Below are 12,634 nucleotides of genomic sequence, written 5' to 3' on the forward strand. Positions count from 1 at the left end.
GTGATCTCTCTCTTTGTCAAATAAATAAATGAAATCTTTAAAAAAAAAAATTAACAAGCTAAAAAATATAAGACAATTTAGAAAGAAGTTACACTTGAAAGTGCTCTCTTTGTATGTGTGGAATGGTGTTTATGGTTTTACCCTACAATTTTAACTAAGAATTTGGAAGGCAAAATAGAAAAACATGTAGAAAATTTCACTGCCCTAGATCTACTTTAAAACAAGGAAGTGTATAAATAAATGTCAATGAAAACCAAGCTAAAAAACTGACCTTTGCTATTTAAAGTGAGCACCACCATAAAAAATATGACATTTATAATCTGGTATATTTAACAATGTATAAGTTTTTAAGCTAGTTTTTATTTACTTTATATTTTATTTCACATATCACCCACAATCCTAGAGATTTAGAGAGGCTTGCTGTTTGAGACTAAAATGCAGGGGGATAAATCCTTCTTTGTTTGTGATGTGTATAATATTATAAAAATTGCAAAAGAATGGTGGGTCTGGGGAGAAATTCAGATGTTTCTTACACTTTGGGAAAAGTTTACTGGCTCAACTCTCACTGGTTATTTGTAGGGTGCCAATGGAATGAAAGGAGAAAAAGGAGACTCCGGATTGCCAGGTCCTCAGGGTCCTTCTGTAAGTCCTTGGCGGTTGAACTTCTGAAACAGGCCTATTATTTGCCCAGTTCGACCTGTGCCAGATGGCTTATTAACAATAAAAAGACCGTGAACCTCTTAGTTTGTCAAACTATAGAGAGTATATCTGTCGGCCTTGTATAATTAGAGACAAAGTATCTCAGAGATCTGAGGTAAAGGCAGCTTTTTAGGGGACCCTCTAATCCTAAGGAGAAAATTAATGATTTTCCCATCAAGCTTTTGGGTAGAGATTTGTGAACACAGAACATACTTTTTTTTTTCCTCCCGAGCTGTTGCTACTCAGTGAAATAATTTGAGAGTTTAATAGTGGTTGTGGCATTATAGCATTTCTTGGTAAGCAGTTGTTGTCTTTTCATTTAATGTACTTTAAATTTATTCCCGCTTTTGTAAAACAACTGTATTTTTAGTGGTTTTTTTTTTAGTTCTCATTAATGAATTTCTAAACATAAAGACTCAATTGCATCACTTCTTCTAGTATTGTTCCACAGCAGCTACTAATGGCCTTAGCAGAACCCCAGCCTAAGATTCAAGCCAAACTGCCTTATCTAAATGAAGTAACCAAATCCATGTTTATGTTTTGGACATACAGATCATAGGCCCACCAGGCCCACCAGGCCCCCATGGCCCACCAGGTCCCATGGTAAGCCTTTCTTCTCTTCAAAATGTAGTCCTTTATTTATAAGCACACTACTAGGAAAAAAAAAACATGAACACATCCCTCAAAATAGCCAGTTTGTATTTTGTGCTACTCTCTGTGGAATGGACAGAAAATACAGCGTGCATTGAGAGTTACTGACTTTATAGTGTTGTCTTTCACTATCCCAAACACATCTCTTGAGAAGAGATCGAGTAGCTTTGTGACAGGAAACTTGAAGATAGATTTAACAAGCTTTACTCCAACCTGCAGTATGAACATCAAAAAATCATCTTAACCAGCCAGTGTTTAGGCCATTAGTAGTATAACAAGTTTAATAATTGTAGCCATTCATGAATGTGTCTAACCAATTTTGGTTGAAATCCTTTAATGAGATGTTTAATAGGAACATTTATAAAATAATAAGGTAAAAATTGAAGCCCACTTCCACAGATGACATGTATTGTTGCTTGTTTCTCTTTTCATCTTTATGGTGCTCTGGTGGATCCACTGTTCACCACAACTATCCCTCAATGACCAATGAAGTCAATGGCCATGCCCTCATCCAACTCATGTCTGGTGCTGAAGGCAGCCATTAAACCAGTGTAATTCTTAAAATGTCCACTTAATGGCACTAGTGTTAAGGCTAGAACGTAGAATGTAGCATGCTTCAAATGCCTTTGATTGTGGCAGGACTCCCAACAAGTTAGGCAGGCTCTAAGGTCACATTCATCACTATGGTGTCTCAATAAACCCCATGTCTTCAGTCATACAGATTAAATAAACCATGGGTCACTCTTCCCTCCTATTGTGCTCTAAGAAAGAATGTCACTGAAATGATCTAAGCCACAAAGCGCAGCTGTAGACCCAATCATCTATTTCTTACCAACTGCCATTTCCATTTCATACTGCAAAATAGTTATAATTAATCTTATTTTCTTAAAACTAAACAGTTCATTAAGAATTAAGCAAATCGCACACTTTGGGCTTTTTTAATACTCCCTCCATTTTATGTTAGAAAATTAAATTTTAAAATGCTATTTCCTGTTCATATAAACTTAATTAGCTTAAAGGGATTTTATATCATTACTAAAATAAGACTACTTGATAAAGTAGCAGCCATTTCCTGAAAATGCTTATCCATCACTAACCTAAAAGGAAAATATTTTTCTAAGTAGACATATGTAACAAATATTTGTATATTGCATGATAAAAATCTTTTTCACACTGTTGTATAATTTCACTCTTGGGTATTTAAATACTCCTCTCTCCGAAGAGTTCATTTAAATCACTTGAGAAGTTTAAAGCAATCCACAGTACAGTTTAGGTCATTTAGGTTAGAAATTAGTCTCTATAGTTAGATTTTCCACAAAATACAGGGGAAAAGCCCTGATTCATGTATGCATTATAACTTCTTTCCATTGGTAAACAACAGTTACGAGAGCCTTGAAGAATTCATCTTTGTAAGAACAAATGCATTCTAACTAATAATGCTTAGTGCATCTGTATTAGAATCCTTTCCTTAGTCTTAAATTGATTTTACTTAAATTGTAACAGGGTTCCAAACTTGACTGTCATCTCCTCATTCCTTCTTCTTTTAGATTCCTCTTGGGTCTACAGGACTCAATAATTCAAAGGTCTCCTATTCACTGGTACTTAAAATCTGGAACTTTTCTTTGGCAAATTTCTGTATTTTAAAACCCACCTCTATTCCATATAAACTTATAACGTGTTTCACATTTTTCCACCTAGATTTTATAAAAATGTGGATTGGAGAACTAGGAATAGTGTAGGTTCACAATACATTTAAAAAAAAAATTTTTTTTCCATCTAACCCTAGCAGATTTCTCCCTCCCTCTCACGGGTATTTAGCAGAAAGAATTGCTGTTAATGAATTTCCAATTACAGAACAATCCAAGAGCTAGAAGGAACTTTCACTAGGTATTAGCATCCACTGGCCTGCCTCTAGCTATAGCTCAAACAGGACGATTTCTTGTTTTACATCTCTTTGGTTACTCTATACAATAATCACTTCTGCTAGGAAATAGTGAATCAATTCTTAATTAAAATCTGTGTTTTTCTTTTTCAGGGACCCCATGGACTTCCTGGACCAAAGGTAATCCAAAAAAATCCCTTGATTATTTGATTTCTGTTTCCTTGTTAATCATGGAGAAGCATGATGGAAGCATGTCTGTCCTGTCTTATTTATCTGTCAAGTAATGTTGATAATCTTTAAGCCTTTAAGTATCCAGATGTTTAAATCTCACAACGCAGAATGACTTACAACAAATTTAAGTGATATCACCTGGAGATGAACTATTCCTCATTTTGCCTTTTCCATGACACTGTATAGGTTCCTTAAGTTACTAATCATAATATACTCAAAATCAACCCTTTAGAAATGTACCTGATGAGATTCTCAGACTAGTCCAGATGCTCTTTCTTATGATGTCTCATTAGTTGCAGATTCAGATGTTACTGATACTCCTTGTTTGTCATATAACAGCACTGCAGCTAAATGCTTTGACTACCCAACATCTTAATCTTGTACTCCCCCAGAGATCACTGGTCTAGAATGGGGTGGGGCATATCAGGTGTGCTCTAGTCAAGAAAAGATTACTCACTTACATATACTCTATACTCTGGATTAAGAGAACAATAGAGAATACCCCTCCTTGTCAGAATTAGTGCGGTTTATGTTGGAAAGATGGTTTGCACCTGTTTGTTGCTTTTGTGTAGACCAAGAGGACATTTTGGAGGACTAAGAAGAGCCCTGAAAGAAAGGTTCCTTCCTTCACGGAGCCTATGTAATTAGTACCTATGTTCTAATTTCAGCTTTGCCACTGACAGTCTGTGTCACCTTAGGCAGACTACTTATCCTCTCTCTGTTCCTTCACTCACTCAACTAGGCAACTTTCCTCTTAGTGTTGTGATAATTTAACGAGGCATATTTGTAAGATACTTAGCAAAATATCGGGTGCAACTGTCAATGAATACCCAGTAGATATCAGTTGTTAGTGTCTTCCGATTTGATGCTTTGTTCTAAATTTAAGCATTTAGGGGGGAGAAAGCATGAGGGAAGGTTTAAGCACTCTTGAAAGCAACTCAGTAGTGAGTTGGTGCATTTAAATGGTGAGGGGTAGGGGAACACAAAAATGCAAGAGCTAGAAATCAGAAAGCTTAGAGGCAGTCCACCCTCTCCTCTAGGGGCTCCTCCTGGTTCACCCAACTTTACTAGTATAGAAGTATTGGTCTGAAATGAAACCTAAGTTTCATTTTTGGGGTTAGACAGGTGACTCACTCAAGAATGGAAAGAGTTCATGCCTCTTTATTCTTCTAGACCACCCTATTTTCTGGTAAGACCAGTGAGTGACAGTGTCTCGGAAGTATGGGTTATAGTTTGGGGTAAGGGCATTGTTTTCTGGAGGTCAGGAGAGAGACACCATCTATTAGCTTTGGGGTCTTGGTCGTTATCTAAACCTCTCTGGGTCTCTTCCCACTCTGGACTAAATCAGTAGTTACTCTGGGCTTCTCCTTGGATTTCAAGGCACCACTTAAATCATAAATTTCACAAAATTATAAAGTTGAAAAGACTCTGTAGATTACCTGTGCTTATTCCTTGATTTTACAGATGATAAACTATGGGCCCATGAAATTTAGATTGTTTGCCCTGAGTTAGACTGCTAATTAAATGACTGATCTGGAACTAGAACTTAAGTCCAGAGTTGGAATTTGGTCTTTCTGTCTCTACCTTTGATTATGTATAAATTCACTTTTTTGGGTTAATGCCCACTCATGTCAATGTTTGATTCCTCACCACAGAATTCTGTGGCCTACCAAGGCAGCGCTGCCTAGTCATCATCCCATGACCTCTAGCTCAAAGTCCACATACACGCAAAGCCATCAATCTCAAGTAACCAGTTAACTAAATCTGACTCCTAGAGCCTTGGCCTTAACCTCATATTGACTTGGGCTCTGGGACAGTCCCAGGATCACACTTTACCTATCACAGCACATTTGAACTTCCTATAGTTCAAACATCCTACCTTCGAATCCCCAGAACCCAATAGGTCATGCCAATGTGTTCATTACTTTGTGACCCCTTTGGAAGTTTAAACGCTAAGTGGGTCCTTGGACTCACTGTTTAACAAACATCACACTGACTTTCATCAATCAGACAAATGGAGAAAATACTTCCCAGGTTAGTAATTCCTCCTGCTATGTAAGCACGTTCTCTCCCCACTCCCGCTCCTACCCAGTAAGACTCTATAGGGCATTAGAGACTGCATCTTCCTTTCACAAATCTTTCCAGATTTTTGTGATGAAATTAATGCCTTTACTTAAAAGTTGACAAGTGAGCAGGTCAGAACTCTTATTTCTAAAATGGTGCTGCTGAGAAAATAGTTATACTGTATTTTTAGGTTTGTAAATATCGAAGTCAGGAGAAATTGTCACTCGCCATGACTTTTGTAATGTCACCTGAGGTTAAAATCCATCCTTCTTTAACTTTAACATTGGATAGACAAACAGTAAAACTACATGTAAGCACTGTGGTCTTCATATTCTCTTCTGGGATTGGCTATCAGTTGTCTATTCTGTGAATTAATCCATGTAGGGATCTGATTTGGCAATGTCAGTGAATGAGGACTCACTAAATGGCACTACTTCAAACATCAGCTGCTACATTTTTAGCTCATTCCCCAGGGCAAAATGCTTAAAGGCTTAAAATATCTGTATATAACACTGTCCTGCATATTCCAGTTTTTCATTCCAGCAGAGTAGGTTTTTCCTACTGAACTTCCTTCAGCATCCTCCACTCTGTCTTTGATTTGCTTGTTGAGAACAAGGTAGCATAACACCAGGTTCTCTGATGTAGAACTGAAAACTGTGGAACTCAGGAGTATGCATTTCAGTCAGAAGGAGTACGCTTGCTCAGGAGTTTTGCTTTCTAGAATGTTATTTGTCAATTTCAGTTTATTAATTTTTTTAAATGTCTGAAATGAATTTTGGACGGATGCAAGACAAGTCTGGCTTGACTCTGCTGTTACCTAGAACTGGAATCTGCAACCATTTCAGAGACTGGCTCTCTTCTCTCAGCAGTTGAAACACCCATGATAGCAACCAAAATTGGCATTTGCTTTTGCATTTAGGGTGAACCAGGGTTAAATGGTGTTAAAGGATTGAAGGGTGAACCAGGTCAAAAGGGTGACAGAGGACCCCTTGGTCTTCCAGTAAGTAAAGAAAACTTTCCATTTCAGTGCAAATCTCAGACTTTTCTTTCTACCCTAAGTAACAACTCTGGTTTACTCAGTGACTATCTTACACTTGAGATTTCTGCGATTGGAAAATGTATTCTATTGGAGCAGAGCTCAGCCCCGTTTTGTTTGAGGACTGCTCTCGTGTCAGAGGAAGACCCCATGACAAACGATGCTCTTAGTGTTCTGTCATTCAATTACATACATGCCAACATTCCTCTTTAAAGATGGATGATTCTTCTCCCATCACCTTGCCCTTAAAAAAAAAGCATTGTGCTAATTATGTCATAATTTCTCCCAAATGTTTTAATAATTTAGTGCAGGTCAGAATCCTTCCTCAATTTTTTTTCTCTTTTGATACCAAAAATTGTAGCCCTCTGTTGGGTGGCAGGTATACAATTGGCCATTGCTGATGGTGTGAGGTCAGTGCTGTGGCTCCTTACATTAATCAATCATATCATAGTCTAAATGTTTTATGTTGTTTGTTTTGAAAATGCCCTCTTACATGGTTCTTTTGGCAACAGTGGACAGGATGGAAGAAGTATTTTGCAGTAGCTTCGAGACAACTTTTTTGAGATTTTTTTTTTTTTTTGAGATTTTTATTTTTAGTGAAAAGGGAATTTTTATCTTCCATGCATTTTATGCCAGTCTTCTTCTCACAACTAAAAGATTTTTAAAGATGATAGTGAAATATAAGGTTTTAGTTTCAGGGTATTAACATGCTGACTATTCAGTGAATGCAGATAAAAGTCAGTAAAGAACATTATAGATTATCTTACTAAAGTAGGACATAAAATTGGTAGAAAATAATTTATTCACGTATTTTAGTAGATTAAAACATTTTGGTACTTGAAGTTCTGAAGTGTTCTAGATAGCCAGTGCCTTACACAGATCTGGCACATAGTAGACATTCAAAATGTGCTCGTTTATGAATGAATGATACAAGATGTATTATTAGAGTATAGGTTCAATCACACCAATTAGACCATGGACTAGAGGCACAAAACCTCTATAATATATTAATTATATATAATTACATATATAATATAATAATATATTAATTCTCTTATTCCAGGCAAATATGATGTTATACTATCAGTACAAAATTTTACCATCTCCCTATTTGTTTTTAAATGTTATAATAATGGTGACTCTGAACAAAGTATCAAAGGACAAAAGAAAGTTTGGATTTGTTTTATTAAACCCTCAATCTTATTTCTTTAAAGTTTGCCTTAATTTCAAATTTAGAGCTAGTGATAATTTCTATGCAGTAATTAGCCAAAAGCTCTACATATGTTAGCATTAAACAACAACACATGTTTTTTTTTTTAATTTTAATCATTGCCAACTTAAGATGCATTTTGCAATTATAGTCTGACTCACAATAGAACTATATAGAAGAAACTGTAAAACTAAAAATATGCAAATATATATAGTATAGCATTTTTGGTAGAGTTTGCAGCTGGAATAGATTTTTTTCTTTCATTTTTTATTATTAACTGTATCTGAAGCATAAAATGGAAACCTAGTTCTTCAACCTTGCCAAGAGAATTTATAGGACTAGTGTATCATCTTTCTTAAATACTCCTTGATTTAATCAATATTTTTAAAGGACTATAAATCAGTATTTGAGTTTTGAGATACAAAAGACATATTCATAGAAGTAATTGTGCTTATTCTTGAAACAAGCATTGAAAATGTCATATTTTAATCATATACTATGATTAAAGGTTAAAAAAAAAAAAAAGTATGCATTGCCTGAGAATAACGTATTTTTAAAGTACCTCTCCTCCAGACTTTGATGCAATGATTTTTTTAACTGAATTGAGGAACAATTTTGTTTAGGACGGTTATTTTTTGTTTGGACTCATGAACTTTTTTCTAGTTTTTTCCTGTTCCTAGAAGTCCCTCTAGTGGTAATTAATGTGAACAAAGTAAGAAAACAATGAGAATTGTTCATGTAAAATCCAGTCATCTTGGCATGGTGAAGTTCTGCATTTGTTTTTCGTAAGTTCTGTTTTAACAAGAAAAACTGGAACCTTTTTATTCCTTTCGGAAATGCTAATTCTGATTGATTATTATAATGAGCCCTTTTTTAGAATATTGGCCATTATATTTTCTTGAAACCTGAAAAAGTTTATTATCAACAGTACAGTCCTTAGAAAATGTGTATCAAATGGAAATTAGCGGTATGTGAATGTTACCAGAAACTACTTTAAAGCCCTCTTTATAAACCTCATTATTTCTAAATAAGAATTTTTTGAATGGAAATGTCATGAAAATGCCATCATCTGTGGGGTGTTTATCGTCACGTGTTTTGTTTTGTTTTGTTTTTTAAACTAACAATTTGTAGCAATGTGACAGTCATCCCAGAACCCCATGACTGTGTATGATGTTGTTTGAAGCGTTACATTTGTTCATCAGTACCTCATACTAATCTCTGTTCTTGTCCTTCGTGTTATACCCACCAACCCTGCTACCAACCACATACACAGGGAGCATCTGGCTTAGACGGAAAGCCAGGATCCCGGGTGAGTCAGTACCTCATCTTGCTCCAACCTGTTGCGTGGCTATGAATTTGTGCTTCGGGACAGACTCTTTTGCCCCAGGTACTCCCATCACATGATGAGGGGGACACAGACTGGAGTGAAAGGAGAAAGTGTACAAAGATGTGGTACAAAAGGGAAAGGTGAACAGAGCAGAGTCTGCAGCGCTGATCTACTCACAGCTTTTAAACTGCAGGACAGCCTTCGGAGGCCCAAGTTCCAGGCTGGAGAACTTGCTAGGTGGCAAGAATGACCAGTCTGATTAGCCTCACGGTCTTAGAATCCCAGACAAATTTTTCCAGAACTAATGGACATTTCCTATAGTTCCGTGGGCAGGCTCCTCTGAAGGGATCATAATAATGTGAATTCATTTGAACTTGTTCTTCCTTTTATGTTTCTGTCCATATTAAAAAGGTAACTTCTTCCTTGACGCTAACTTTCAAATCTCGGTTCATCAAAATGACCTGTTTTCTGTCATTTTGTCTCTTTTCTTTGGTTCTTAACGGCTCTGTCTCTTAAATTTCAGCCACAGATAATCAGTATTTAGAAGTCTTCTGAAGATGGAACTTCGAGTTCAGGCAGTAAGGAAAAGATCAGATAAGATGATGGGAATTTCCCAACATTAGAATGAGTCGAAGCTCTAAATGATTTCATATCGCAAAGCCCGGATAGAAGAAAAAAAACAGTAGAACACAAATAAGAATACTATTTTATAAACCTGTGCTGGACTAGTTCCTACATTTGCAAATATTGCAACAAATTCTTTGCAAAGAGGTGCAGTCTTCCTGAAAATGAGCAAATTACTTGAAGTCCTTGCTACATGTCTAAGAATTAAAAAGAAATTCCAAGCTCTTCAATTCTAAAAACCTGCTTCAGGCAGTCATTGTTTTCACTGGACATAGTGTTCCTGTATCCATTCAGTCTGAGACAGAAACCCTAATCCTGAACCAGGAGGCCAGACGGCAATTACGCCATTAAATCAGCCGGCTGCCGGCTTTGTGCCTTGTAAGCAGCCGCAGACCCTGGGAGAGTAACTCTTTTCCTCTAAGCACCCCTGCTGCTCCCCGCAGAGCCAAAGAAGGTTTAGTTTGAACAGTTCAACACTGTTCTCATTTATTTCATATTTTTTTCCCGTTGTGTAACTGTTCGAGCCTCTTAACCAGCTGAGAACAAGGCTTCGTGGCCCAGGAGCTTGGGGGTGACAGCGGGTGGAGAATGGACTTGGAGAAGGGGTAGGAGGGGGAACAACCCATTTCTCTCCTGAAGATGCTCCGTGAGGTCAGGGAGGAAGTATATGATTAAATATGACTTCCAGCTTCTCGTGTGTGCCCTTCGTTGAAATACGCAGTTGTGTAACTCATCGTTTTTGCATGCGTTTCTTGAAAATCGCTGGCCTGAATCAGGCATAAAGCTCTTTGAAAGGAGACAAGTCATCTTACTGGCGTTCTAAAGCATCATTCACCCAGGAAAAGTCCAGGATGAGTTATAACTGCTTTTCTTAGGGCCCTTGGGATATGATTCATATTATTTTTATCTTTTTTTTTTTAGGGTACAGATGGCCCTATGGGACCCCATGGCCCCGCAGGTCCCAAAGGAGAAAGAGTAAGTTGCTCCTGAGGTTATTGAACGGTGACCTAAAGAAAACCCAGTGTGGCTTTTCTGTGTTAGTTAACCTGAACTGTTCATTTCCCAGAAGAAATAAAGGACTGTCTAAAACATTAAATGAAAATACGCCATCTTAAGTCCTAATCAGAGTTCTCACACTGAGAGAACAACAGGGTATTTAAATAGAATGTGGCTGCCTTACTCAAAAATCATGCATACATCTACATAGCTCAAATAAATAGCTCAGACCATTCCTTCTTAACCCATAAGGAAGGTATTTTCATTTGGCCTTAATCCAGAAAGTTGAAGTCCATGGGGCTAAAATCTCCAGGACTTCATATTTTGTTGATAGTCTTTTATATAAAAGCTACTGTATCCATTCAGAGTAAGTTACAACCTTTTTTTTTTTTTTTTAAAGGAAATTACCAAACCTAAGTATTCTTCTCCACAGTTACACGTGCTCCTTTTTTTTTTTTTAAGCAAAAGAATAGGCTGCCTTTCTTTAGCCATAAGGAAATCATTTCAGTGCACTAAAGAACAAAAACCTTTCACTAACCTCCCTATTGCTAGGCCCTGTTTCCATATCCTTGGGAGAAAAGAAAAGAAAAAAAAACCTTCAGAACGGAAGATGAATACCTACACCAAAAAATACATTGGAGCCTCAGCCGCGGGTCATCTGTCTGGAACTTTTCTCCCCTCCTTCTCTGTTTTTCTCCCACTTTTTCTTTTCTCCACTTTGAGAAACTTGGAAGTTTTTTCCATGTCTGAGCAGAATTGTGTCATCAATTTCTCCACCATCCAGGAGAGTCTGTAAAGAAAGTATCCTAAGAGGAAGGGCTTCGAAATGTTGGGATGATTCATTGTGCAGGCTGCGGTCTTTTAAAACGAGATAGAGTTTCTTCATTTGGGGGCAATTTGCTTAAAAAATAGAGGGCCACAGAGTGATTTCTTTGGCCTCCATCCCAATTCCCTAATTCGGTGTTCTATAAAATGAATTCATTCATTCAGTAAATATTTGTTACATTTTATGATCTAGAAAACACAGTGTACTCCTAGTGTGAAATGGAAGCACTCTCCTCCCATTTGTGTAGTCTGTTTTGCTAATTTGATGCCGTGAGTTGAGTACCACCATTAAAATCGATGTCTCATCCCATAACCTCTTACTAATACACTATATGGATTTACTCAGTACTATAAAGGAAGACGCTCTTTTCTCCGACCTAGCGGAGTTTACAATCTAAATGCAGCGGGAAGAAAAATATCAGCAAGAAATAGGCAGATAACGAGGCCAAAGTGAATCCAATAGTACAGACTGTACCTACAATGATGAGGAAGTCTGGCTTTATCCAAGAATGCTTCTAGAAAGAGGCGAGTCCTCACAGAGTAATCACCGTAATCTGCAATTGTCTTATCTCTAAAATCAAACTGACTTATGAAGACCATCTTAATTAAAAATATTTGTAAGCGGAGAGCCTCATGCTGCTGACGCATTCAAGCATTGTATCAAGAGATCCAGCCCACGTACTAAAAATGGAGCAGCAAATCTCAAGTAGTCTTTTGGCAGGATGCCCTGGGAGCTCAAGAGGGTTTACCGTTTGGTAAATCAGCTGCTACTTCCGATAGCTCCCCGGTGTCACAAGAGTATTAGGTCTCGGCGCTGGGGCAGAATTAACCAGCAGACCAAATGAAATCACTAAGAATTTTTGAAGACATAGTTCAAGTCAAATGGTGTGCAGTGTAAAGTGTTACAGTTGTATTTACTCAGCACGTTAACTATCTTAACCGGATCATGTGTCAGGACTCTCCAAGTGCTCCTCACCCAAATGCTACACGAGTGCAATTCTTGAAGTTAATTGACTGAGGTGCTATCTAGACTCTCCTGGAAAAGTTTGCAGTTTTAAGAGGGAGGAATCAGGAATGAATTCTGGAAGA

General features: G+C 37.3%; 1 protein-coding gene across 1 annotated transcript in view; it reads left to right on the forward strand.

The window, feature by feature from the left end:
- COL25A1 (collagen type XXV alpha 1 chain) overlaps positions 1–12,634 on the forward strand; it is a 464,458-nt gene that overhangs the window by 430,030 nt on the left and 21,794 nt on the right. The window contains exons 28-32 of the mRNA XM_082728561.1: positions 580–642; positions 1,252–1,302; positions 3,386–3,412; positions 9,047–9,082; positions 10,646–10,699. Coding sequence (XP_082584687.1) covers positions 580–642; positions 1,252–1,302; positions 3,386–3,412; positions 9,047–9,082; positions 10,646–10,699 — 231 coding nt within the window. The remainder of the gene's footprint in view (positions 1–579; positions 643–1,251; positions 1,303–3,385; positions 3,413–9,046; positions 9,083–10,645; positions 10,700–12,634) is intronic.

Source organism: Mustela nivalis (assembly GCF_964662115.1).
Source record: "Mustela nivalis genome assembly, chromosome: 4".
NCBI classification, from domain to species: domain Eukaryota; kingdom Metazoa; phylum Chordata; class Mammalia; order Carnivora; family Mustelidae; genus Mustela; species Mustela nivalis.